This window comes from Motacilla alba, chromosome 2 (genome assembly GCF_015832195.1).
Source record: "Motacilla alba alba isolate MOTALB_02 chromosome 2, Motacilla_alba_V1.0_pri, whole genome shotgun sequence".
Taxonomy (NCBI): domain Eukaryota; kingdom Metazoa; phylum Chordata; class Aves; order Passeriformes; family Motacillidae; genus Motacilla; species Motacilla alba.
The window spans coordinates 51,719,809-51,747,784 of record NC_052017.1 but is presented as its reverse complement, the minus strand read 5'-3'; the positions used below and the strand labels follow the sequence as shown (position 1 = coordinate 51,747,784).

The following is a 27,976-nucleotide window of genomic DNA, read 5'->3' as shown; positions in this document are numbered from 1 at the left end:
GCCCCCCGCGGCCGCCGCCAGGTGGCGCTGCCCCGCCGTCCCTCCCTCAGGCCCGCCCGCCGAGCTGAGGCGCGCGAGGGGCGGGGCCGCGCGGCTGCGCCCCGCCCCCTCGGCCGGCGCGTGCTGCCCGCAGCCTCCCGAGCCCGCGGCAGCGGCAGCGCCCGGAGGGAGCGCGGGCCGGGACGGACACGGACACCGGGAGGGAGACGGGAGGACAGGAGGAGAAGGCGAAGGCGTCCCCCTGCCGAGGGAGAAGCCCCGCGCCATGAGCCCCGACGAGAAGCCGCAGCCCGGTCGCTCCCGCGGTGACCGGCCGCCGCCACCTCAGCCCGCGGGCGGGCGATCCCGACAGCGGGGCGGGCTCCTGGCGGAGATCCGTACGCCCATCCGCACGGAGCCCTTCCAGGAGCGGTACAGCCTCAGCCCCGGCCGGGAGCTCGGCAGGTGAGCGCTGCCTCCGCTGCCCCGGACGGCGGGGGAAGGAGCGGGGCCGGGGGGTTGTGGCGTCCCACCTTGGGGGTCCCTGCCGGGCAGAGCCGCGTCCAGGGGCATCCGGGGCTGAGCCGGCCCGGGGCAGCCGGCGGTGAGCTCTGCCCGCGCCGGGCCAGCTCCGAGGGCGTGCCCGCGGCGTTGGCTCGGCTGGAGGAGGCTGCTGGGAGGCAGCTGTACCTCGCAGCTGTCTGTCCCTCCTTCTGCTGAAGAAGTCATCCTCGGCTCCCCAGCCTTGCAGATCTGGCTGGGAAGATGCTGTGGCTCCCTGGGAGCCCGTGTGGAGTAGTGGATATTGGTCTAGATTTCCATTGGAGAAGAAAACCTGCTTCTTTTTTTTTTTTTTTTTTTTTTCTTTCTTCTTTTTTCTTTTTAAAGTATTTATTATTTGCCCGAGCTTTGTAAGCTGTGAGGTGGAAAAACAATTTTACACTCCTTTGGGATAGCATATGCTTGACAGTAATCTAATGGTGGAACTTATCAAGGTGTTAAAACTGGTTAAAATATTGGGTTTGGAAGTGATTCCACATGTAAGGTTTAGTCCATGTATAATTTCAATGCATGGCTGATAGAATGCAAGGTTTAGGGCAAAAAGTCTCATTAGAAGGTTTCTGCATCTTGGGAACTACATATATGGAATTTCAGCTCCACCTAACCAATACTTTTGTCTGAAATTCTGTCACTTCCTATTAAAAGAATGATAGTATTCTTAGAATTACATGTGCTTCATCCGAAGACTGTTTCAATAAAAAAGGTTAGGTAGAATACCACCAGATATATGAAAAGATATCCTAGATATGTTCTATTCCAAGTTATGCTCGCTGTGTAACTCACTTTATACAGTGGCAAAACCAACCCCTTTGGAACTAAGGAGGAGTTTCAAGGCAAATGCAGCTGCTGTAGGTACCTGTAACAAATATTTAGGCTGCCTAGGTGTTAGCTTAATGTTCACTTAGTAACTCTGATGTACCAGTCTAATAATATCTGTTTAAACATAGTGGTCTAAAGCATTCAGATGGTAAGCAGGTGGGGGAAACATCCCATGGAATGAGAAAGGACATTGTTGTGACCACAATGAAGGCCTGGAAACTGAAGCTAACTAAACACAGGCTGCAAATCAGCCTAAATTCTGAGAAACAGTCCAAAAGGCATGGGAGCAGTGTAGTACAGAATGTCCTGGTATCACTGCTGTTTTTGTTGTTTTTTTTTAATTTGAAGTTCAGATGACTTCAGGAAATATTCTGCAGTTCTTCCATGGAATGAGTGTTTCCCTCAGAGCCAGGTGATAGTTACTGGCCTAATCAGAGCATGGAGTAGATGAAGATTCTTTCTGGAACAAGAAAGTACAACTCAGATGATTTGCTTTACCCTAAGAACAAGAATTAACTACTGCTTCAAGTCTTAGTCTGCAGTTTAAACAAGTAAATAGCAGCATGGATTTTTGTGTAGAATATTTTTTGAATATTTTAAGGATGACCTTCACGTGAAGGCTGTGATTTTGCACTGGTAGTTAAATTAGTTAAGTGGTGGTTCTGAGTGTTTGTCATGGTTTTGAGCAACAGTTGCACATATTTTTGGTTCAGACTATCTCTCCTTAACTTTACAAGTGTTTTCACTATCTTCTCTTTTAGAATATAGAAATCTCTACATCTCAATGCATGTGCTTGGTTTTTTATTCAGTTTAAATTTTGTTTTTTAAAAAGCAGATACTTCGGCTCAAATACTCCCATTAAAGACTATTTTTTGCCAACTCTGCGACAAAATGTAGGTGGAAAGTCTCTCTGCCACTTCTAACTATAATTTTATTGATAATTTATTAACACAAATTGTTTCACTTTTATATGTTCATAAGTTGTGTAGTTCTCTCTTTATGGGTAGTGTTCATCTTTACAAAGAACAAGTTAGCAGCCAGGTATGGCAGGTTTTTGTCTTTGATGAAAAGCAGTCCTTGTGCATACAACATAACCTATTTTAGCATTAAGATTTGGTAGAAAAAGGTTTATACACTCTGTGTTTGTCCCATTTCTCAGAATTTGAGAAACAGTTTGAAAGCTGACCTTTAGGTAGGTTTGAAAATAACAACATTCATATGGATTGTGTTTAAAACTGAGAGCACGGAGAAAGAAGCAAGTAGGTTTTTCACCTTTGCTGAGATCAGGGCTGCTGCATGAGCTCAGCAGGTTTGTGCGGTCTTTGCCTCCCATTCTGTCAGTCAACACATCTATGTTGAGCTTCCCAGGGCACTTGGAGCCTCTTTTTTGTGTTCTCTGGTCGCCTGTGTTTGGAGGAGGTGGGAAGGAAGTGGAACGTGGCAAAATGTTAAGGCATCGTAGTTCTGGTGATGCTGGGAGGAGTGGTATGGGGGCTGTGGCCCCAGGTGGCACGTTAGAAAGCAAAAATCCTGGGGGAAGCAGTCCTGAAAGGCATGGATGCACCTAGGAGGTACTTGATCACAGTGTCACCAGAGGGATTTGGGTGCAAACCCATGGGAAGTCAGGCTTCATTAGTTCTGCTCACAGGAAAAAAAACTGCTTTCAGAATGTAGAGCTTATGTGCTTCAGAGGGTGCTGCCTCTTTCAGTAGCTGAACAGGCATTTGCAAGTCTGTTGAAACACAGCTGTTGGGAAAGCCAGATTCACTTGGGAAAAATATCAAAAACTTCGTTATAATGGCTGCTCAGGAAAGGAAATTATTGCAAGTTCCTTAACACGACATGGAAATACAAGTTTTTTAATTAAATTATTTAATATATGACATTTTGGTCCAGTATTCACAGCCTTAATAATTTTACTCTCCTCAGAATCACAATATTCTCACACAAATCTGAACTTGCATGAGGTTTGAAATCAAACTTACCTCTGATGATTGTTTTAAGGGTGCCACGTCTCATCACCTCACTGAGATTTAAATGTTTTTAGACAGTGCTAACTTGAGTTAGGTTAGTTTGAAGTAGTGTCACCTTTGCAGGGACCAAGTCACCAATTGCTTAACTCTTCCCCTTACCATTTGTGCTTAAGCCATAATTGTAATGTAAAATGGGGAACAATAAATTTTTTACTACCAAGAGCTTCCTTAAGGAGTCTACTATAATTATATTTAGTTGCTTTGCTCGTTTTCCTCGAGAAAAAAACTCCTAATTGCAGACAAAGTATCACGAGGCTATTAATTCTTCAGTTTGTTGATGGAATGTTGCACTCCTTTTTTTTTTTTTTTTATGTGAAACAAGCTGTGCACATAATTGAAGTCATCATTTGTGTATAGAAAATAATACTCTTGATTCTAGAGTGGGGTTAGAGGAAGGAATAAGTTGACTGGTCTGTCTTTCCTCTGGACGGTAATGGTCAACCTAAATGATTGATCCACATTAAAATTATCTTCTAGCAAAATGTGTGCACATGTGTAAATATGTCCAATGCAATTCAGTTTTTTTCCTCTCATTCCCGTTTTTTTCTTAAAGCGTACAAGCTCATTCTCCACCCAAAGGTAAGGATAAGAAATATTGTAATCATCCAAGGAGTGTGAAATATTCTTTGTTCCTGACTAGTGAATGTGGCTGTAGTTTCATGTGCATGTCTTGGATTTTTTTTCCCCCCCCAAAAGAACAACTCTGACATGAACTTTTATTTCTCAGGTAGCTTTCAGTGATGTGTGTCTTAGCAGTACATGACACTTGTACCATTTTGTGCCATGATACTGCTGTCCTCAGCTGCTCTCTGCAGTAGCACAGTTGGGGTGAAATAGCTGTGGAACTAACCAAAAGTGGAAAAGAGGTGAAAATGAAGAGTTGCAAGTAGTTGGTTTTGCCATTTGAGAATAAATTATGTGAGTAAATTATTTATGAACATCAGAAATTTAATTCCTGCGCTTTGTTGTTTGGAAATCCAAAATTGTCGGGGGAAAAAATCCACACTTCAGAAGAAATGTTTGATATGAATTACATAATAAACCGCATATCATATTGCGGATCTCAGAAAAGTTTTTTCTGAACTTTATAAAAAGTAAACATCTTCACAGAAAGAAGTTATTCCTGCATTTGTTACAGTGACAGTGTTTTATAGGTCACTTTAAAAATAAGGTTAGTTATTTTTAAATATTTAGTTAAGCTTAGTTATTTTTATATATTCTAAATAAATTAATAAAGTTCGTTCTCTGTTGTTCTGATCCTAGGACAACAAAAATTAATTGGTGTGACATAAATGTTGCTGCTTATCTGATTTGACATTTGATTTGTGATTTGACAATTTTGCTTTGAGCTATAATGTGTTCCTAATGAAAAAAAATGCAAATTCTGTTGGCAATCTGAAAAGGTGACATTGAGCTTCTTTGTAATCAGATATTATTTATCTTAACTCATAATTCTTGAATGAGACTCTTGTGAGGACTGAGAACTATTTAGAGTTTCCTATTTTTGTCTCCCTCCAAAGCATTTTTATTTGTGATTGGATGTCTGGTGGTCTGTTTTCAACTTGACAAACATTCTCACTGCTAGCTCTTCTCAATACACTGAAGTAGCAATGATGTGATCTAACACTATTTTATATACTTTTTTATAATAAGTTCTGAAAAGCTGGATTTTAAGAAAAGCAAAGATTAAATGTATGCAATGTATACTTCATAAGAATGCTTGTTTATATATGTCTTATCTACTATTCTGTCTCAATCAAAAAGAAATTCTTTAAAATGTATCTGTTGGCATAACCACATAGTGGATGCTATCTTTGGATAGCTCTGAAATTTTCTCAGACATGAATCTAGATCACTGCACAGTAATTAGTTCTACTGGTTATAACCATCAGGTTTGTCAAGTTTGATCTTTTTGGGGATCGTATTCAGAAAAGATGAGTTCTAACAGGCAGTAGTTATAATAGCTCTAATTATAGGCATAACCAAAAGGAATCTTGGGCAGGATTCTTGGTCTGAAACAATTTAGGATTAGTATTTGTCAGCCGACTGAACTCCCGTGTAACCTGTCCTTTGAATAACGTCACCTATCAGGCTTCTGGCCAGCTCAGCTAAACAGGACATACGTGGCCACACACGGTAGTGGCTCTTGCTGTTTCTTGCTGCTCCATGAATGCTGTTTCATTTCCATAGTGACTAATGCACAGTGAATCGCAACATCGGTACTCATTAGGCTAATTAACTTGTTTCCAGATAGATTTTGTATGTAATTCAAAACAGCATGGTACTTGAAAGCTGTATTATAGAGATTTCAAACTTTTCTAAACCACTTTCTCTAGGTCCTTCCTGGTGCTAGAATTAAAAGCTTTTGACTGCACTAAGGCAGCATTCAAGAGGAAGTACGCAGTGCATTCAGAGACTATATAAGGAAAACACAGAAGGTTGAACCCAGGCAGGAACCTAGATTTATTGGTGTAAGGCTTAGTATCTATCAGGTGTTTAAATAACCTGCTGTTAAAGGGCTTCTCAATTTATTTTTATATGTTGTTTTTTGACAACATACTTACCAGTTGAGTTTTTTCTTGAGATGTTTTTTGGTGCTAAGAACTTAACAAGTGTATTAACACTTTTGATAAATGCATAGCTTCCTACTGTACATACATTTTGTGCTACGGGATTATCTTCACGCATTTACAAACTTCAATAATTTTGCCTTCATGTATGTATTAGTAATTAAGAACATTTTCCCAAAAAGTTAGGTTCAAGACATTTAAAGTATATTCTTGCTGTTTGTCTACCTTCACTGGACTGTGCTGTGATCTAGTCTTAATATATATTGTGCTGTAGATAATGTGCTTATGCAAAATAGTATTCCTAGAGGAATAACTGTGGCTGTATCAGTGGTTACAAGTCCAATTATTTTATTGAGATTGCCTAGCAAATATCCAATTTGTGGGTACTTATTTGACTTGATTCATTCAGACTGTGTGATTTTGAAACAAATGCTTATTAAAAGCAAGCCAACCACAACTTTGTTTAGCAGTTATATTTCATGGATAACAGTCTTCTGCCAATAGGCTGGGAGAGTGAAATCTTTGACATGAGCTGAAGTAGTTAATTCTGTGAACTTCGGCTTGGAGGTAGGAGAGGCAAAACCCACAGTAATTGTATTCCAAAATAGATGAGGACTATTATTTTGGTTTCAGCAACACTACAGTAACTAAAGGACCAAAATAAAGATCTCAAAGCTATTCCTGCAGTTTTATAAGAAAATGTTTACATATAAATAAAAAAAGGTAGTTTTGATGATCATTATACCTGTATGGTAAGAGCTAAAGTAAGGTTACTGTACTTCAAAGTGTGAGAATTCATCATTGCATTAGGGAGAGGTATTAATTAAAATACCTTTTTAGTGTAAAAATCAGCACTGTGTGAATGGAACTGAGTGGAGCAGGTGGTGTGGGACTCTTGCAGGGAAGTTAAAAGCAGCCACTTGTGCCAGAGTGCTGTGGGGGAAGTGGTGTGACGCAAGCGCTGCAGTGTGGTTTGAGCTGGCCTGGTGCATCATCAGGTGTGTGTTCTGCCGAGGTGACGCTCATTAATGTGGGCTAAGCACGGTGCTCAGCTCTCTCTGCTCTCCGTGCTCCTACTCACCTTGGCATTGCTGCAAAAATCGTGCTAGAGATCTTGATTTTAGTCAAGCTGCTTCATTGTGTTTGCATTACCCGTGTTCCTTATTCTTAGTCTCACTGTATAAGTAGTGGGTTTTGAGAACTACTAATCAAAAAACTCCAGCTGTTATCATTTGAGACATGCCATGGTGAAAATACCATCTTGAAAAATGCAGAGTATGGACATTGCATGGCAAATGGAGCAGGATTCAACAAGAGTGCTCTTACCATGGATATGGTGGGATACTTCAGAACTCAGTAACTGGGTTACTGTGAGGTAGTCAGAGAAAGCATAAATTGCTCATTTGTACATTTTGATTTTGTCAGCTTTTTAAATTAAAGTTTGGAAGATAATGTAATCTTTGGAACTAGCTCAGCTTGTTTACTCTGTGTTTCTGAAAACTGTGCGGTTTGAATTGATTGGGGTTTTTTAAATTCCTTATGTTCATGAAGATTATTTACTTTCTGGGCTGGGGTGTTTTGAACACAGGGACCATCACTCAGCAAGGCATCTTTCTAAATTCATAATGAATCTTAAATGCTAATAGTGTTTTTGTTCAAGTTTTCTGAAACATTAATTTATAAAGGCCGTGCTGTCACTAAGGCATGTAAAACTAAATTTTTATTTCATTTCAGAGGAAAATTTGCAGTGGTGAAAAAGTGTATCCAGAAAGACACTGAAAGAGAGTTTGCAGCAAAATTCATGAGAAAAAGAAGAAAGGGCCAAGACTGTCGGATGGAAATAATCCACGAAATTGCAGTCCTTGAGCTGGCACAATGCAACCTTTGGGTCATTAACTTGCATGAAGTTTATGAAACTGCGACAGAGATGATTTTAGTCCTGGAATAGTAAGTATTAGTAATAATTCATTAAAACTTTCTGCAGTATTTGCTTGAAAATAATAATGTAAAAATACTGTGTTTCAATGCGAATAATGTAAAAAAAAATTATTAGTTGCCTGTTACCCTTGCTAAACTTCAAGAAGAATTGCGAAGAAAATGACGATTACAAGAAGTTATGTGCAGTCTCATAACTACTTCAGATTATAACAAATTTCTCTAATTATGTAGTATCTTTCAAAGCTGAGCTATAATTTATGTAGTCAAAGCATCTTAAATGAAATATGAACTCTGTACACTCCCTGCATGTAAAAGAGGAAGAGGAAAGAAGCAATGAGTATCTGTTCAAGAGCAGAAGTTTATTTCATTGACAGTGGCAAAGATGGGATGAAATCTGTAGTTTTTTACCAGTTACAAAAAAGGTATTGAAAGCAACATCATTGCTAAAAAGAAACTATTAAAACCCTCTACAATAGAAAACTTGCTAAAATAGTATCTTTTTGGGGAAAGAAGGGAGGAGGATTGAGACTTAGAATAGTTTCTTTCAAAGGACACTTGACTCTGCAGTCGTCTATGTGGTTTTCTCCACTTGAGTTTGTCCAGATGAGCATTCCTGCAGCTGTTGTGACTGTTCATCTCGAATGGCAGTGGCTTTAGATAGTAAGGCATCTCACTAGCTTCCAAGATTCAGCCAAATGCTTGTTGCTACCGAACTCTAAATTCTTGTTAAGTTCTATGGATTTTAAATAATTAAGAGAGGAACAGTGAGGCTCAATAGTTCAGAAGTGACTTGTTTGTTAAGATAAATCTAGTTTGTGCAGCTCTTCTCTTACTTGATAGCAAAAAGAAATTGTGAGAAATCTTGTGTACCAATCACATCTTGTTTAGAAGTCAAAAGAAACTGTCTCTTCAAAGTTCAGTGAAATGGAATGAGACCATGTCTCCTAAGGCAAAATTCCTTCTAGAATACATTTTTAAACTTCATTGTGCCCTTAATGAAGTCATAATATGTGAAATATTCAAGTATCTTTTATAATACATAGGTGTGACAGAGCTTCTGGGGTTTTAACTGCTGCTGCTGAAGACTCATAAATACCTGCTTTAAACACTAGCAGAAACTTAAACACAAATACAGTTTCATTTTCTAGATCCTACAGGATTTAATATGAGCAGTGGAATCTAAATGAGCAATGCGTTTTGTGATAATTTCAATGCAAAATTCCTAGTTTTCTTTTAGAACTCAATTTTCTTACAATTGCAAAACTCTTTTAATATGAAGTATTAACTAGGTTGTTAAGTAATTAGCAAAATTACTGGGTTTATATGCATCAAACAGTCATACCTCATTTCAGATAAATAGCTGTGTGCTGGAGTTGTAAATTACAGAAACAGTCTTTCCCTGACTTCAGCAAGTATGTCTGGATGCTTCTTTAGTGTTCCAAAGACATGTTACAACAAAACAAGTATGAATGTGAGTGAATTTCTGACATTCTGTATGCAGAGGATTAAAGAACATACCTAGACTGCAAGCTTCTCTAGGGCATTTCAGTTTCTATTAAGCTTGATGGTCTTTGTGGCAGATCTTTATCTCCTGAAGAAGTAAAACAAATACTTAATCTTGGCCACTAACTTCATCTGCGGGGATTTTAAAGTTTCTTGTCTTGATGTAGAATCTGTCATAAAGGCTGAGGGTTTTGCCTTCAGGAAATGTTTTGCTTTCAGGAAGAGAAATACTAATGTTACATGGAGGGTTGTCTTTCAAGCACTATCAATTTTTGAGAGAAAACAAACTTAAAATTTGCCATGTTGATATTAAGTGTTGAGGAGTGGGAAGCAAGGAGGCATTACAGTGTTGGCTTCAGCTAGTAGCATAGCGAATTGGGGCTGTCTGCATCCACCCTCACAACAGTCTCTGTCTTTGGTTTGTCATCATGAGACCTCAATCAGGGTATTTAAATCAGAATTGAAGGAGTATGCAAGTCTGAAGGGGTAACAGAAAGCCTGGAATTAATCTGTGGGACAGTTATGTTTCTGTGTTTCACTGAAAATAGAATGAAAAGAACCTGGAATTTTGCTGAAGAAGGTACAGATACAGTCTGGGAAAATTGACATATCAAGTATAAAAAGAAAAAGCAAATTTAGTAACTTTTGGACTTGATACCTGTATGCAACCTACCTGTGATCTTCCCATTTCTTTTGAAAGAAAGAGCAGTAGACCTTAATGCTTAAGAACTTATGCTTAAGAACTGGTCTTTTTCATAAGTGTTCATCACCATGTTTTTGCACATCTGGGGAAGGGATAGATGATAGTAGTCAGTAAGTAGCGGGTCAAATGTATAGAAACCTGTAAGTGGAGCTTCAAAAATCTTCATCATTAATATTTTGTTATGAAAAGCCCCGGAACTGAGCCAGAGCCTTGTGTAAATACAGTAGACTTCTGTTACGCTTGCTTTAAAAAGAGGAAGAAGTTGCCTTTTTCATCTTGAAGACAAGTTGGTATTTATTTGATGTGCTCGATGAAGTGTTTTTTCACCTGTAGTTATTTGGACCTGGATAATGCAATGGACTTAGATGTCCATTAATACTAATGGACTTATATAGTCTTGGACATGATTTATTGTCCTACTTACTGTAAGAGTCTGCTGGTAGGAAGTGGTCCATTTGGCATAGGATTCAAGAGAGTGAACTTGAAGCAAACCCACTGTAATCACAACTAACTGCTGCTCCAATGTTTGCATCTTGTCTATTTGAGTAGCAAGTGGAGTTGTTCTAGTTAGCAGTCTCAAATCAAGGCTTGAAGTCTAAAATAATTTTAGGGGAAAACTTCTTGAATGGTCTTAGTTACCTTTGTTTGTGTTTCATTCAGTTCTTGGGCTGCCCGATTGGAAGGTGAAGGCAAAAAACTAAAAGCATTTGTCTGAGAACTGAGAACTTTTAAGACCAGTATCTACAATTTTATGTATTTGGATGCTTCTCTTCCCATGTCCTCTCATCAGATATGGATTTTTGGTTTTCTCAGGCTTTGGGTACATTGGTACATTACATTGCCTTACACTGGAAAAACTACCAGTAAGTGCACTTACTATCCAATGGTATGCCTAGCCAAGGAAAGAGGTATGGCTGTCAGCAGCAGTGAGCATGAGCCTTTGCAGTGTTACAACCACTGTGGTGTGAACAGCTTGTACTGTAAGCTCCATGTACAGAAGGTAGATGACTTTCCATTATTTTGCAAAGATAACCCTTTCAAGAAAGACTTTTGACAGAGTTGAAGATTCAGGAAGTACATTTTTGTCCATTGCAGACTGTATATAACTCAGCATTGAAATCAAGTGTATTTTAGGAATTGGTCTACATATTTGTATTCTGGTGATTTGTACTTCTGCATCCTTCAGAACAGTAACTTAATGTCTGATCCATTAAAGCTGGGGGTATGGTTCATTTCTTCAGGTGCCCTGAAATAGGTTTGTTCAATCTTTTTCTAATGATATTGTAAATGACTGTGTCTCCTAAGTATACTTGAAAGAGGTTTGATGCTGAATTTCATACAGTTCATTGTTAAGATATATTTCAAGGACGATAAGTAGTCTCCATTTAATCTAAAGTCAACATAATTGTAACAAAGATTAGTTCTCTAGACTTCCAAATGTCTTAGCTCATTTATGCTGCTAAGTAGTAATAAAGTGTTAGCATGCTTTTCATTGATGAAGAGCAGTTGGATTTCACTTGAAATGAGAGAAATTAATGGCACAACAGTACTTTCATAAGTAAAATAAAATAGCTAAAGAATTATGGTTGCCATAGCTTTCAAGTTCAGAAAGCATTCTTTTGTCTCACAATTTTTTCATACCCTTAGCTAGGGAAGGGTGTACTAGAGAAATAATGTGTTCTAAGTAACACTGGATTTCAGAATGTTTTGCCATTAAATATGTCCATGTCAGATTTTTTTTTTTTTCAGATTAAGATGGCTTATTTTCCTAAAAACTTTATTGTCCTAAGGATAATTCTTTGTTTTTATCCCCAAGAGCATTTTCTGACTGGCCCGGTCATTTGCTAAGTTATTTCATAATGACAATTAGAAAAGCTACAGTTTAATGCAAAGTGGGTAAATGTTATTAACACCAGAGAACTCTTGGTCTGCATATATACAGAAATCATATCAGTGACATGCCTGTGATACTCTCCTTGCAGGTATTTTGAGCCCTTCTATGGTTAGATTTTTTCCCCCTGCAATCCAGCTGGGGAATACAAAATAGCTGAGTTGAAAGTATTGTTAAGGAGCTTGGCAAAAATTGGAATAGGTGTGCAGGAGGATCTTTTTGGAGTTCATTTTTGCATTGTGCTTCCAACCACTTGTGACTGGCTTGGCTCACAGCTCCCTGACTGTTTTGCTTAAGGGAATCCATTAAGCTCGCTCCACTGCAACAATACACAAAATGGTCTTGCAGTATCAAATTTCCATGAGTCCTTGTAAAGGGTTACTGGTTTAAATGTGGTATTCTTTGGACAGAATGAATTGTCCAGGAGTTGTTCCATCAGCCTCCTAAATAGCAAAGTTAAGATCAAAAAACAAAACATTGCATGGGAAGTCACCTTCCCATGTGAAACTATTTTGTAAAGGCAAGTGTCTGTGGTAGCTGAGAATGGCAGTGTCTTGTAAGTTATGAAGTGGGTGTGCATGTGTGAGGGCTGTATTTGCATGTCTCACTCTTAAAAATGCTGATGAACCCAGGCATCTTCAGAAGTATAGGGAGAGACTTAATTTTTTTTTTTTTAAATAAAGTTTCTGCATCAAGGGTTTTCTACTCTCACATTGGTGGCACTGTCTCTTGATTTCACTGATGGGACATTGCTTCAACTTTTATTGCCTTGACTTCTAACGCCTATAATTCAGAATTCTTTAGGTGTAGTATTAAAATTCTAGGTGGCTTACATTTTAGCATTGGTGTCTACCTCAGTTTTAATTAAGTTGCACTTATAAACAAATTGTAACAGATGCCTACCAAGTAGACATATAGCAAGCAGGGCTTTATAAGGCCCCCCACCCTCAACTTCCACTGTTTTTTCAGGTGGGTCTATTAAATGTAAAGTGTGATCCCATGTTTTGGGTATAAAGCCGATTTCACAGAATTAAATAGCAGAAGTATTTTTTCCTTTTTTGAAGTGGCAGAGCTTTACCAGCAAAATCGCTGGGTTATTGCTATAAAACATACTGTGTTAGTAATTTTTGTAGTAGATCTTATCGCTGTATGTGCACTATAATTCACTGCTGCAAGGAATTAAATCACTCTTTAAGTAACATGTTATGGCATTCTTAAGGCAGAAAGTTTAATTTATGGGTAGATAGATCTTTTCCTATCTGGAAAACCCAAGTGATGTTGCTTTTTCAAGGAATTCGGCTTAGGATATTAGAATACACTAGCTGATGTTCATTTTTAAAATGTCATTAATATTTGAATCCTGTTCAAAACTGAAATGTTACTATTTCCATTAATTAAATAAAAACGGACTGAAGAAAAATGTGATAGTGTCAGGCATATGAAATTTTTCAAAAGAAATTACAGTATTAATATTCCCTTGAAAAACTAATTTTATTCTTGAGCTCTGTCTCTTGATACATAAAGAAGAAAAATAATTATTTAATAGATGGTGTTTCTGAAAGAAAATCTTAGTTTAATAAATCAAATTGTACTGCTGTACCAGCTAGCCAGCATATAGAACAGAAGTTTTAAACTCTTTAGAAAAGGGTACGAATTAACCTTCTTTTAAGTTTGGTTTTGTTTTGTTTTGTTTTTGTAAGACCGTCTACAGGGAAAATTGAAAATTTGAAATAATAACCGTGCAAATACCTTAGAGGGCATAAAACTTTTTTTTTAATCCATGAGGCTTTTGAAAGCACTAGGACTGTAGCAGCAAAGTTAGTGTAGGCAAAATGAACATTTGAATATATTTAAGTGTTTTTTTTCCTGGAGATACACAGTTGCAATGCACCGTTTTTCTGTAACTCATTTGCTGTTATATTCATGTTGAATGTGCCTGGCTGTCTTCAGGATAGCCTAGGCAGTACAATTCATTGGAAAAAAGCAAGCAAAGGCAGAGAAGGTGGGTATGCATCAGTAAAGATTAATGCTTGTGCAAAGTCATTTTTGCATGTCACAGTTTGGAGACAGGAGAGGATGCTGCCCTTGAGGGTTTCACCACCTTGCCCTCATGGGTGATTATAGAATTTCATGCAGAACAAAGGGTGTATGTGCTGATTTCATAGTAGGAGTTCAACAATCCACATGCAAAGTGGCCCCATTCTAACATTTTTATGCCCATTCTTATTTTAAGATGGAGCTCCTGTTCAGTTTATTTTACTTTTGATGCTACAGGTTTATACTGTAAAACAATTTTAGTTATCTAGAGCCATTGCTACACAGAGCTGGTACTGCATGTGGCTTCAGGGTACTTTAAAAACATTAATTCATGTCTAGTTACTTTTATATTTTTTTGTTATTCTGTTATTTGTGTAAGCATATATAAACAAAAGAGAGTGCAAGCTGAGAGCTAAAATTTTCAGAGCTATTTTTATGAAAGAAGTTTAGAAACTTAATGCATCCCTGTATACCAGAGACTTCATAAACAATTCAGTTGCAGACTTTACATTTATTCTTTTGAGTATGTGCAAAGCGTTTTGAGGAGGGTGGGCGGTGGGGTGGCTTTGCTCTATGTTTGCTAAGATTTGCCTTGGCCAAATTTCCACGGAGTTTTATAGGAATGGCAAAAGGCATGACTTTTATGAAAACACTGTCCTCAAACAATTGAGGCATTAATCTGAAAGCAAAGTCAGTAGTGTTTCAAAAGTAGTCCCCAAAATTTCTGTACTATTCATATTCTCTGACCTAAATGACTAAAATCATTGCCTCTCTCCAGAGCTGCCACACTGCAGAAAACACTTCCAAGGCTGTAAAACCTTGCCAAATGTCTAATAACTGAAAATATCATGATTGGATTATACCTCCTGCTGATATTGCCTATACAAAAAAAAAAGTGTGAGTAGAGCCAAATGGGTGCTATAATTTAGTCTGAACTAACAATTTTCCTACTGTCCACAGTGCTGCTGGAGGTGAAATCTTTGACCAGTGTGTGGCTGAAAGAGAGGAGGCCTTCAAAGAAAAAGATGTTAAGCGACTTATGAAGCAGATATTAGAAGGAGTTTCATTCTTGCACAGAAACAATGTTGTTCATCTTGACTTAAAGGTAAGATTGGTGCTGTATTTTTCTTAATGATTTCTCATCTGTTGACTATCTTGCTTATGTTGCAATAATGCCAATTTGTAATTGACACAATTTTACCTAATTATACCTTGAATGATAAAATTAAACTTTTGGGATAGAGTAACCACCAGGTCTGCAAGTATGTTGGGGCGTTTCTATGATTATGTTAAATATAAACTTCATTTGATTAAGTGAAATGTAATCACTTCAAAAGTCAATTTGTCTTGCACCTTAAATTGCAAATCAGTGCTTTGGGTAAGACATTACTTATTTCTACATTGCAGTAAGAATGTCTGGGTATTATACGGGTATTGAAAACCAGGTTTGTTTTTTGTATTGAGTTGTGTTTTAATGAAGAAGGGTGGTAGTGACAGTGGTGGAATAAAGTTTCAGGATGAAATGTTCAAACAGGACTGGTAAATTGATGTGTTAAGTACATTTATAGCATTTTCTTCCTTTTTTTTCCCAGTTACTGTAAAAATTAATTTAAATGTCTGTCATTTGCTGCCAAACAGTTGACTGACACCCTGTTGGTGTATAAATTATCATTATTTACTGAAACAAGTATTTTTTTCTTACTGAAAAATAGTTTTGACCCAAATCAAGTTACAAGTACAGTTGCTATCATATGAAATCTTTTGGTCAAGAAGGGAGTTGTAACAGGGATCCAGAGAACTAACCTCTCCCATGGGCAGCAAGCTCCAGTTAATTTTCTTTAGCTTCTCTCATTATGAGGTTGAATTAGTTTATTGCCAAGCAAGGCAGTCTGAAAAGTAACTTGCATTACATTTTTAAAAATTATTTTACATGTCCTATTCTCTTATTTACTAAGTATATTGTAAGCTGCTGCATGTTTGTTCTATTGCTGAGATCCTTCCTTACACTTAGCTGTATTTTGGCACTATTATAAAGCTACCAGTAGAATCCAGTATCAAGGTGTATGGACTTAATATATTAATTTAGCACATCATGAACCATTCATCAGCTAAAGCAGAAGAATCATATTTGCACACAAATATGTCACCTGCTTGGTTTTCCAAACATTTATTCAAATTATATGGAATTATGTGGAATTTTGTAAAATTTTGGTTGCACAGAATATTAATAATTTACTAAAAGAATTAAGGAAACATTTTTAGTAAGTGATGTGAGAGTAAGTGTTCAGAAAAACTAAAAATGAGCAGTTAGAATTCCTCAAAGTTCCAGTATGCTTAAACAGGATACTCGGTGTCTCAGTGGTTGGCCATTTAATTTCCTTGAAGCAAAATGTGTAAAATTAAATGTCTTTTGTGGACAGTATCTATTTGTACATGTTTGTAGTTAAAGTTGTGGTGTTTCTTAGCCTCACAAGCTGGATATCTGTAACTGGAAACGTGATGTGTTTTATATGACTACAGGACTTATTTGCAAAAGTAGACTTGGGATGTTCATTACAGATTTTGACCAGAAAAGAAATTCATAAAAAGCTGACTTAAAAGCCTCCCAACTGGTCAGAAAACTTGCACTGTAACATGGTCCATATGCAGTTCTTACTGAAAAATCCAGCATTGTTTTGCTGGCTTATGGAAGTTCATGAGCAGAGGAAGTTGTGTAGCGATTGAGGTTAATTAACATGTTTATACATTACTGCAGTGTGTGTTTAATCAGAGTTCTACTCGCAGTGTGATGACTTTCATGATTTATAAAACTCTCAGCCTTTTGCAAAATAAGGTTTTTTGAAGCCTTCAGAGTACTGGCAAACAAAAATTATTGCAATGGTAGAATTAAAAACCATGACTTGCAAAGATTAATTGATCCACATGCCTTACAAGACTTTTTAAAAAGGCCCACTTTTGACAGAACTCAAAAAGTTGGATGCTGGCTTCAGCCACATATTTATTAACCTACAGTTCTCATCTTCTGTTGTACCCTGTGTCTCCTGCTGCTTTAACTTGCAGCTTAAAGCACAGTGGAATTTACCAAGTACTTCATTTGTGATGACATTTGGAAGACTTCTGTATGTTTACTGCTGCTATGCAAGGTGTTTGCCAACAGCAAATTTTACAAATTCTTGCTAAAATGGGGGTTTTTGCACTATTAGATTCATCTTTGTGTCTCATTTGTCTCTTACAAATTCCTTTGGAGGGTCCATCCAATTTTCCATATGTTGCACCTTCAAGAAAAGTTAAATTCTACACCCAAAAGAATTTAAACCCAAGTGGTTGTCTGTATGTCATTGTCAGCTTAATATTTATCTTATAAATGTAATGAACAGATCTATGACATTGACAGCTACTTTGGTTTAGCTTCTCTTGCCTTCTGAATTGATACAAGATTTTTCTTGAGACTAAGCACTGCAGAAAGAAATGGGGTATTTTGATGTGACTTAGCAAGGTTGTCACCTGATCATTTCTTTCTAAAAGCATGGTTCTACTGAAAGATGGTTGAAATGTGTCTTGTTTTTAATAGCAAAATACAATTATGTAGCCTAGTTTTGACTTGGATGAAGAGCAAATATAATTCTACCAAGTGCAAATTAATTATCACTTGACAGTATTGTGTTGATGCTATTTAATTTGCAGGGTGTGTACAGATTGTAGTCAGGAGTCTTTCATCCACTCTTAAATGGTGCTTAAAAGCTGCAGAGTAAGGGAAGTCTCCTTTCTCTGTGTTCTCATTTGCTCGTTGACTTACTCTTGAATTGGTGTTAGGTAAAAGCTTACGGCAGTTGGGAGTGGAAGGGAATTTAAGCAGGCATGGGGGCTGAGGAAGAAGATATGACGGTCCTTTACTTTTTTTTAGAATCAGCTTAGTTTAGTATTTTTAGACATAATGAAGCTGGGGTATCTTAGCTAGTCTATTTTCCTGTTTCTGACCACTATTACTTTGATAATTCCTGTCTTTTCTTCTAGGCATCTGAGGTTTTTTGAATATTATTTAATTAGATAACCTGCAACATTAATGACATTAGGTAAGGTGAGGCGTGGATTAGATTAAAAACCTGACCTTTATTATGTGTCCTTAGTCTTTATGTGTCCTCTTGAAACCAACTAAAGATACAAGAAATAAGAGGATCTAAACGGCACCTTTAAGCCTTGCTGCAATAGAGGGGGAGGTCTTCAGACATTGCCATTTGATGGTTTTCATCAACAATTTCAGTAGTGCTTGAGGGTAAAAGTGAAAGGCCCTTTTTAGAATGGCCACCAGGAGAGTCTCCAGCCAGCATCTCCTGTCTTTGTGGGCTGATGGGCATTAGGCAAACTTAGATGTATTCTAGCTGAGTAAAACCAAAAGAGAAACAGTATTACAGATGTGAGGAAACTATCTTCCTTTACTGAAAGTTTGAGTAATAGTGTCAGGCTGAAAACTATGGTGAGTTCAAAGCTATGGCTTCTTTAAGGTTTCATGTTGGCGTTTAGACTGGTACTTCACAAGAATCCCATAATGATTCCTTAAAATAAGAAAATGGTATTTCATTAAGAATTGATTCAGAGTTCTGACTCAAGTTATACTGTAGACAGGCTTCTTTTCTGCATAGGTGTGTTTTGTATAATAAGATTTTTTTAAAAAGACAATAAAAATGGCAACTGCTTTATCTACTAAAATGTTAAAATACAGGGCTAAAGGGTTTAGCAAAACTTTTCCATTGAAAACTTTTCCTCATTTAAATATAGAGAAAAATACTTTTCTCATGCTTTTAATTTGACTCTTCATAACTAAATTTATCTCTGGGAATAACAACTCAGAGGGTAATGAGGGACGCATAGTCAGCTTTTTTGGATGTTTGCTTTTCTAATACAAATAGAGAATAACAAATATAAACAATAAAGAATGTGGGAATGTGCTGCTCCAAAAGCCTTTGTATAGCCATCCAGACCCCAATTTGTAAAGAAAATAAAGAGCTATTCTTAATATGTAGGTTTACAAACAGAAAAGAAATTGACAACATCATGGAGTTAGTTTCAAATAACAGTTTCACTCTACAGGAATCAAAAACCTCATCTATATTCAGGTCTTGCAGTGAGGAGAACTAGCTGAAGTTTTTTTAATTTTCTTGCCAAGGTTTATTTCTGTATTCAAAAGCAAGGCTGTTCATGTGAGAGCATGTCTTCATCAATGACTCTGGGGATGGAGGACACAGCAGCTCTGTGATTAGCGAAGGAGTTTAAATGTTGGTGTTACTCCGTCTGGATTATCAGTCAGTGGTTGCTTTGCTGTTCTGACTCTTTTGTCCTCCTCCCTTTTCAACCACTCTGATGCAAGATGATCCAGGTTCCCAATAGACCTCTGCACTTTCATGGAACTTGTGCTCACTAAAAGCATGAAAGCAGTGTCAATTGTCAGCACTACCATTTGGAGAAGTTAATGATAAAACCCAGTGTGATCACTGATCTGGAGGTTGGGAAAGTCAAACCTTTTTTTTTTTTTGGCAATGATATGCTTCAGTTGCAAAAATTTTTCTTTTTTAAATTCAGCTAGCCTTTAAAATAGTAAGGAACTTCTTAATGACCACAAAGGTGCTTTGAAGGAAGACAGCCAAGATCTAGTGACGTCAGTGCAAACAAGTTTATCCAAAGGTGATGCTCTTAAAAACCTGTTTCTCAGGCTGCTATATTTTTTTAAACTCTTCTTCAGTTAGTATTCTGTAATACAGTTGTTTGTACTTTGAACAGGATTCAGGTTGGTTGCAACAGACCTTTAAACAGGTGCAGTCAAAATAGTTGTGTGTTCAGGGTTTTTAAAATGATTGGGTGATTTTGGACAACCTTCAAAGGGAGGTATTTTACACCATCTATTGGAAGAATCAAGGAGCAGGAGGAGTAAAAAATGTGATACAAAGGACTAGAGAGGTACTGACAGCTATTGGCATGTATTTCCAATGTGTCCTAAGCTAACAAAGGTTTGATTCTCAAATCTAAATTTATAATCCTGCCATTCCTTATAGCCTATGTTTTTCTTCAAAATCACCTTGAGGGAAATAGAGAAACGATCCAGGGTATCATACTTGTTACGGGACGCACTGTTGTTGCTCATGGTCTAAAATAATTATGCAATATGATGTCAAAGGCATTCATTTTTTTGTGATCCCAGAAGTCTCCTCCTCTTGTTTTTCAGCCCCAGAATATTTTGCTAACCAGTAAGTCTCCTCTGGGAGACATTAAGATAGTAGACTTTGGTCTTTCCAGAATAATGAAGAGCAGTGAGGAACTAAGAGAAATCATGGGAACTCCAGAATATGTAGGTAAGTTGTTACTACAGGAATGATGAATAGTCCAGGCTTCTGGGGAGTGAAAGGAGGATTTGGAGCATGCCAGCCTGGCTGTGTAGTTACTGTGTCGCAAGATCGAGTTATTACTTGGATGTGGTACTGCTGCCAAAGGTAGAACTGGCAAGTCTTGCCAGTCTAATGAACTATCATTGTGTGCTTACGTTGAAGATGAAGACACACTTTAGATGAGTCTTACCAGCAGTCATTACAAGTATTACTTGGATTAAAAGTTTAAATTCACATACTCAGTCTCTGAATACAGTATTTTAGCCAGTGTAGGTTTTCTCTTTTTTTAAAAAAAAGCCCAAATGACTCCAGGCCTTGAAAATATACTTGAGAATATATTTAAGTTATGTGGTATATCTTCATAGTTACGGGTTACAGTGCTGGAATATGCAATGTTGGCTATTTCTATTTTGTCTGCAAGAAATGTGTGTATAGATTCCTTAATTGGGAAGGAGACTGGCCTGACTTCTGAAGATGGCAGTAAAAGGAAAACAATTTTTTACACTTAATAACAGTGAATAATAGAAACCACTTAAATAACCTGAATAGAAGTATCTTGATTTCAAAAGACTGTCATGATTCAAATGGCTTATCTTAAATTTTACCACATGATCATTATCACTTTTTTTAGCTCTAATGTAATGTCTGCATATGACAAAACCCACTTTTTTTTTTCCCCCTGAATAGCTCCTGAAATTCTGAGTTATGACCCAATCAGTACAGCAACTGATATGTGGTGAGTTGAACAAATTAATGGTCATCATAACTTTACTGAAAAGGGTTGTTCTTTGGGGATTTTTTGTTTGTTTGCTTTTAAGAAAAAAAGGCTAACTAAAAAACCAGTTTTCTTTTTTTTACTTTTAATTTAGGAGCATTGGAGTACTGGCATATGTTATGCTAACAGGGATATCACCTTTCTTGGGGGATGATAAACAAGAAACATTCTTGAATATATCTCAAATGAACGTAAGTTACTCTGGAGAGGACTTTGACCTTGTATCAGAGTCTGCTGTGGATTTCATCAAAACTCTGCTGGTTAAGAAACCTGAGTAAGTAAAATACACAATTGTATATGCTAATATGTCAGACTGACTTAATTTTAAATGTAGCAAGTGCTAGTGTTTTCATTTTTAAAGTATAAGGGGACTTTGATTTCATTGTGCTATTACTTTTTATGTCTATGAGAAGAGAATTCCTCAGTTTCCATCCAAGCTTGTATATTCCAAATGATGTCCAAGTGTCAGTAATTAAAACTCAAATTACTTTCAGAAAACTGTGTATGAACTGTAGCTTGCAGTGGTGAACACTACACCCATTCTTCTTGCAGGTACTTTGCTGAAGTCTTTTAAATGAACTGAGCTTTGAGTCCTTAATCTTGGCTGGATTGGTAGAGAACCTTTCCTTTTCTGGTTCATTAGTACACTTTTCTTAATGGGCAGCAAACTGGGTATTCCAGGTTCCCAAACAGAACAGGTGTTTTTCTGTGGAACTTTGCCAGTTCTTCATGGGACATGTCAGCTATTGAATTTGCCTACTGCTTTTCTATGGGAATACTTGAAGAATGTAGAAGTTGGATCATTTTTCTACATATAAAAAGTATAAACTTCAAAAGTTGGTTGGCAACATGGATGTGTAAGCTCATATTTAGGCATCTATGAATTCCTTTCTTTTAAATGCTAGGAGTTCATCTACTTGAACTGCTGTGGTCTTTTTTGGTAAAAAATAGCTGTCAGTGTTTGTTTTTGTTTTTTTAATTTACAATTCTATCTGTCTTTAATACAGTCATATCCTTGGAATAATTTTTGGTGATATCTTCTGCAAGGTTCTGAATTTTGTATTGATTTGAACATTTATTTTAATACTTTCCTTCCTCTGCAGGGACCGGGCAACTGCTGAAGAATGTCTTAAACATCCATGGTTGGAACAAAGTGATAATCCTGCTTGCAGGGCATGGAATAAGAGTACAGAAGGGGAGACCAGTGATGCCATCCAGAAAGATGCAGATTCTGCCTCTGAACAATCAGTAGACGCTGAGAAGACTGGAGAGGAAGAATCAATAGTGACAGAAGAACTAATTGTAGTGGCTTCATACACACTGGGACAATGTAGGCAGTCAGAAAAAGAAAAAGTAACTGAGCAGAAAGCCATTTCCAAACGATTTAAATTTGAGGAACCATTACTGCAGGAAATACCAGGAGAATTTATTTACTGAACTGTGTGGAGCTTCATAGCTGTAACTGGAAGGCAGTTTTTTCTACTAAACAAAGTATTCTAGCCAGGTGAATTTCTGATATGCAATAAATGTTCTAGATAAAAGAAAGTGTTTATAAATGGCATATAAAACAAATGTGCCAAGTTCTTATTTTCGTGGAACAGATGAGATTTCAAGTGGCTGACAGGAATTTAACAAAGAGGATAAGCTTATTTTTGTTTTTAATTTTTATTTCTGTTTTTTTGTTGTTGTTATTGACTGGTAACAGAGTTTTTGCTAAATGTTCTGGTGTTCTTGAGAAGTTGACACTGGAAGTGTTTCGGTGACAGATGTCAATAGGAGTATTTTAGGATACGTTTTGGTATTTAATACAAATATATAATGCTGGGTTTTCCTCAAACGCCTCCTGACTTCAGTGGAACTATCTGCTCATCTAAAACTTGTATGTGAGGAGAATTTGATCACCTGGTTTGATGTACAGATTTCAAAATCATCCTCTGTGTATTTCTTTGTTTACATCAGGTCGAAGACCCAAACTCCTCTGGTGTGTAGCTGAACAGTGAGCTGAGCTTCTCTAGACAGAGATGTACATGCCCCACTGGGAAAGAAATATGTACTGGAGATGTGTATGATTTGGGAGCACAGTAAAATCCTGCTCCTGAGTGCTGATGAGAGGAAAAAAGAATGACATTCTGATGTAGCTCCTCTGAAGTTACTGAAGTTCTCTCCACTGATTTTACCATGTTAGGTTAGACAGTTTTTCCAGCTCATCGGCCCTTGATTCCACCTCCCCCAGAACCAGCTGGGGTTTTACTGGGATCATGAGGTCATTTCTACCTTCTTTTTGTTCCTCTAACTGCTGCTTTAAGGAAAAAAGGAACATCCTTAGCTAAATTGCAATTGTTCAATATAGCTGTCAGATGAGGAAGAAGACACTGCTTCTTCTGAAACAGTGAAGCACAGCTCATGCCTCCTGCTTCCTGATCACTCTCCCTTAGACACTTGGAATACAGCATGTTATGTAGCCTGGCAGAGTGGGATTAGGGAGCAGTATGGATGGGTCATAGTTCTCAATGGACGCAGTCCCTCAGAGGACAAAGCTGGCACCAACTGGGCACCAAAACTGAGTGGTTTTTGCAATGTACAGATCTGAGGATCTTGGCCTGAGTCCTGGTTTTCTAAGAAATCTTTCGTATTGATGCTGTTCCAAAGTTTAATTTTTATGTAATGGAAGTTTAGTACTATTATATTGCATACTGATAACTATTCAACTATTTATTTGGTTTCATTATGCTGTTTCTTTATAATAAACTCTGACAAAAGTTTTCTTGCTATAAAACAGTGAATAGAGCTAGTTTTTCCCTTTTTTCCATGTTGGTACACACTTTTCTAATTTCAAATGTATCAAATGTTCTACTCCATTTAGTGAGGAGGAGTTCAAGGCTTTATGCTAATGTTACAGTTCCTCCTTCACAGAAAAGTTAAATGGCTTAATAAGAGCAGCAGTACTGGGGTGATCTGATCAGCATGGCTGGAAAGGTGGGGGAAATGCACTAGTACAGAAGAAAGCTGAACCAAAAACAGTGGGACAATGGGTAGTTTTTCCATAAGGCTTCATTGCCAGAGGTTGGGCTACCTTTACTTCAAGCCACATCAGGGAAATTGCACCTAAATTAAACTATTCTATCAAGCTTCTTCCCCTATCCCTGTGGAATAACATACTCAAGTAGGTAGAGCAGCTTCTCGTTCCTCAAAGGTGTTCATATAAAACAGCCAGTGGTGCTCAGAATTGAGTTTGGATGTGTTATATGTTGTAATGCAGAGATGCCTTTCATGGTCTGGAGAAAGGAGTCTGCTGCTGGACAGCTCTGGCTGGCTCTCAGCAGGAGAATCTTTGAGCCAACAGCGTATCTGTGTTATCTCAGTGTTTCTGGACACTGAGAGGAGCTGACCCTACCTACAATGTGATCTGTTTCAGCCTTTGTTAGGCAGGACAGTGCCATCATGGCCATCTTTTAGTCTCCAGTCATTAGGGTAAGGGGATGCTGACTCATGGAATTCTTCTGTGCAAGACTGCAATTTCTCCTATCTTCCATCATTGCCATTTTGACATTTTTTTCCCTCATATGCATACTTCCATATGTTACTAAGTTGAGCAGAGCAGTGAGGTTGAAGCATGTTCACATTCTACCCTTACAGAACAATGATGCCAGTGTTGCACACATAAATGTTTAACAACACCTGGTTGCCCACAGCAAACTATTTGAGGCATATATATATATATATATATCCCATTTCACTTCCTCTTTGTAACCACAGATCATGTCTCAGATTGAGACTGGTACTAATGGAAAAGAGTAGGTGCTGAGCAGTATACATTTTGTCCTATATATACTGTTTTTAATGTATGACAGTGAAGCTTAACATGTATACATGAAATACATACTTATTTCAAGGCCAGCTTTTCTTGAATTGGCTGCTTTGAGATTTCCAGTGGGCTGCATTTCTGTGTAACTCTTTGTGCCTTAAGGTGATTTTATACACTGTTTTTTAAGGTCATTAAGAATTTGTATAGAGTTGTGAAGGTTTATTAGTGTAAGTTATAAACAAGGCATCTTAGATTCACCCTTTAACAGGGAAAATTTTCTGTAATGTTTAACTGCAGGACTATCAGCCAGACCCACACCCTCGAGGCTCTTTCTGTTCCACTGTGAGTGTGGGTAAAGCTGCAAGCAAGGTGTTCTTACCCTGAGCTGTAGGGACTGTTCAGTCAGTGATGTTGAGGAGCTCAGTTATGGGTGAAGTGACACATCAGTAAAACCAGGAGCAAACCGAGAGCTGTGAGGAAGAGCTGGTTTTCTGCAGCTCCGTGAATACGGGGGACTGTGTGTATGTACACAGGTCATTTGGGAAAAGCTCCTGTGATGGTGGGGAAGGGGCTGCTTATGGGGAAAGAATCAGCTCCTTGGACCTTGTGGGCAATGCTCTCCCAGTCTCCACTCTCCAGACTGAGCCACAAGCTGGCTGCCTTTGTAGCACAGAGAGCACGGCTGTTGTTTGCTCAGATGCAGGATGCTGAAGGAATGGAAGGGCAGATCTTCCTACAGAGTTGTTATTGGTGGTTCATGGAAGACCCGTGAACTGTATCAAAAGAATGCGTAAGTCTAGGCCTAGGCCTTCTTTCAGTTGTTGGAATAAATAGCAAAGTCCTAATGAAAAGCACAGCCTTGTCTCCTCTTGTTGCTATATTCACCTATTTAAGGGAGAGGCTTATAGATTTTATAGTTGCTAAATTAAATGTTCTACAAAACAATATTTTTCTTTTTGTCCAAAGTGGAATTTGCATTGTGATTTGTCTCATTTGTCACATTTTTGTGTGCAGGTCTCTAAATACAAAAGGGTGAATTCCAGTTTGTGATCTACCCCCTGAATCCCCCTTGAGAGCTGTTAGGTCACAAATGCAAATAAAAGTTCTGCCTATTCTCCACTGGAGGTGCTCACAAGGGATGGGGAGGGAGATGGGCCTTGCATCACGTTACTTTGTGGCTTAAAATCTCTCTTGAATATTTCAGGTGTTGTTCCTGGAAGACAGTTCAACGTTTTAAAGAAATAGTGCCAGTTCATTGTACTTCTGATAAGGTGTTAACTGTTTCAGGAACTTTACAATAAATAAAATTTTGTTTTCTGAACAGCTGATGCATCTTTTGTTCTTTGTGCTTTGGGAAACACCCATCAGCAGGATTACTGATATTTTAGTTTTCTGAATCACAAATTTGTTCAATATGTGCAGCAAATATAAAATGCATCGAAAAGTATTTTCCACCCTAAAGCAATATGCTTCCACTGTAAAGTTTTTCACGGTACAGATGTTGAGTTAAGCTGTCATTTGGATTAATAAATACAGTCAGGGAAAAAAAAAAGAAAGTACAGATGGATGTGATAAAAATCTCTCCTAATTAAGAAAAGGGTAGGATTCGTCAAAGTGAACTAGAGCATATAGGACCAGAGTCATTACTGCAAAATTAGGAGAGGAAAGGGAACTACTTGAAAGGATTATCTTTTTTCCTGTAAACACAGAACTTAATTACACTGAGTCTTTGTTTGCTTGTAAAAGTAGAATCGCAGTTAAGCTGGTGATGCATTGAAATCAGTGTACCCCATCTCTTCAATTCATTTGCAATGCCAGCATACAGACTGAATTACATAGGTGTTTTTTAACTAATCCTCACAGAGAAGTCTCCTGAGCTGCCAGGATATCACTTACCATCTTCCACTATCCAGTAGCACCTTGTGAGACCCAGCTGGTCTGACTGCTGGATGGAAGGTTGTGGGCCTTACCAAGCAAAGAGAGGCAACGATGGTTTGTCACTTGTTACTGGATCAAGGTCCTTTGCTCCTAAATCTTCTAGAAAGGCAAAGTAATAGAAACTGCCTTAGATTGGTCAAGAAATTACATTAGTCTTGTATTTTTATAGAATTAATGCTACTTAAAATGAACCAGAGGTGTTTGGCAAGGTGTGATATATCTTCCAAAGTAATACCAAGAGCAGGCAGGTCTCCACTGTTCCTGATATTACAGGACTGCCCAGGGCCTGCTGCAAAAAATTTGACAGTAAATTTTGTGGAAAACTCAGGGAAGTTATGCCTTTGACAAGCAGGAAAGATGGAGCACATGGCAGGAAAGAACTGGATGTATCCTCATTTCTAAATGGGAGATGAATCCAAATAACTTGTGTTCCCTGTGCAATGCAGGACATCTGCCCAAAACAGGAAGTGAACTGAGTGGCCCATAACTTGGACAAAATTCTGTCACTCCTTGGAGAAACACTCCAAAGGGAACATGTCAGCCACTTTGCCTTCTGAAGGTACTGCTTTCAAAACATCTAGCTTTTTTGTTTTTCAAAACACAGCCCCTGTGTACCCATCAGCTCCAACTCAAATAGGTGCAAGTGTTGTAACAGTACTGAGTAGTATCTGCTGTTTCTCAGCTGTAAATTAAACTCTAGCCCTGAATAGTCTGCCACCTTGGTAGTTTCCTTGAGGGTGATTACTGCCTGGCAGAAAAGATTAAAATCAAAGTGAAGAATAAGAAACAAAACAGGCAATCTAGCAAAGGTCATGAAGATGATGTTTGTTTTAAACACACCAAAAACTGGAAAAGAAACTGCGCAAATTTTCAAGCCAATAAAAAAAGAAGTATTTTAACATACTGAACATGATTAAGATGGTTAAAGGATTGTAGCACCTGTTAATGAAGCTGAGAGACCTGGAATTGGAGAAGGCTTGGGGAGGGATTAGTGTAGGGGGAGAGTAAAGAGAATGGAGACAGATTCAGCTTGGCAGTGTCTAGTA

At 38.0% G+C, this 27,976-nt stretch overlaps 1 protein-coding gene across 1 annotated transcript; it reads left to right on the top strand.

Annotated features, from left to right (window-relative positions):
- The first annotated feature begins 98 nt into the window (after positions 1 to 98).
- On the top strand, positions 99 to 26,320 carry STK17A (serine/threonine kinase 17a). Its single transcript, XM_038129383.1, has 7 exons — positions 99 to 444; positions 7,698 to 7,910; positions 14,996 to 15,140; positions 20,253 to 20,379; positions 21,100 to 21,148; positions 21,282 to 21,461; positions 22,291 to 26,320. Exons 1-7 carry the CDS (start codon positions 266 to 268, stop codon positions 22,622 to 22,624), a joined length of 1,227 nt encoding a protein of 408 aa, XP_037985311.1. The 5' UTR covers positions 99 to 265; the 3' UTR covers positions 22,625 to 26,320.
- Positions 26,321 to 27,976: the final 1,656 nt, after the last annotated feature.

Excerpts from the sequence above, each read along its gene's own strand:
- STK17A (XM_038129383.1), top strand. The coding sequence starts at position 266 with ATGAGCCCCGACGAGAAGCCGCAGCCCGGTCGCTCCCGCGGTGACCGG. Across the intron at positions 21,149-21,281 it reads AGTACAGCAACTGATATGTG|GAGCATTGGAGTACTGGCAT; the intron begins GTGAGTTGAACA and ends CTTTTAATTTAG. Across the intron at positions 21,462-22,290 it reads CTGCTGGTTAAGAAACCTGA|GGACCGGGCAACTGCTGAAG; the intron begins GTAAGTAAAATA and ends CTTCCTCTGCAG.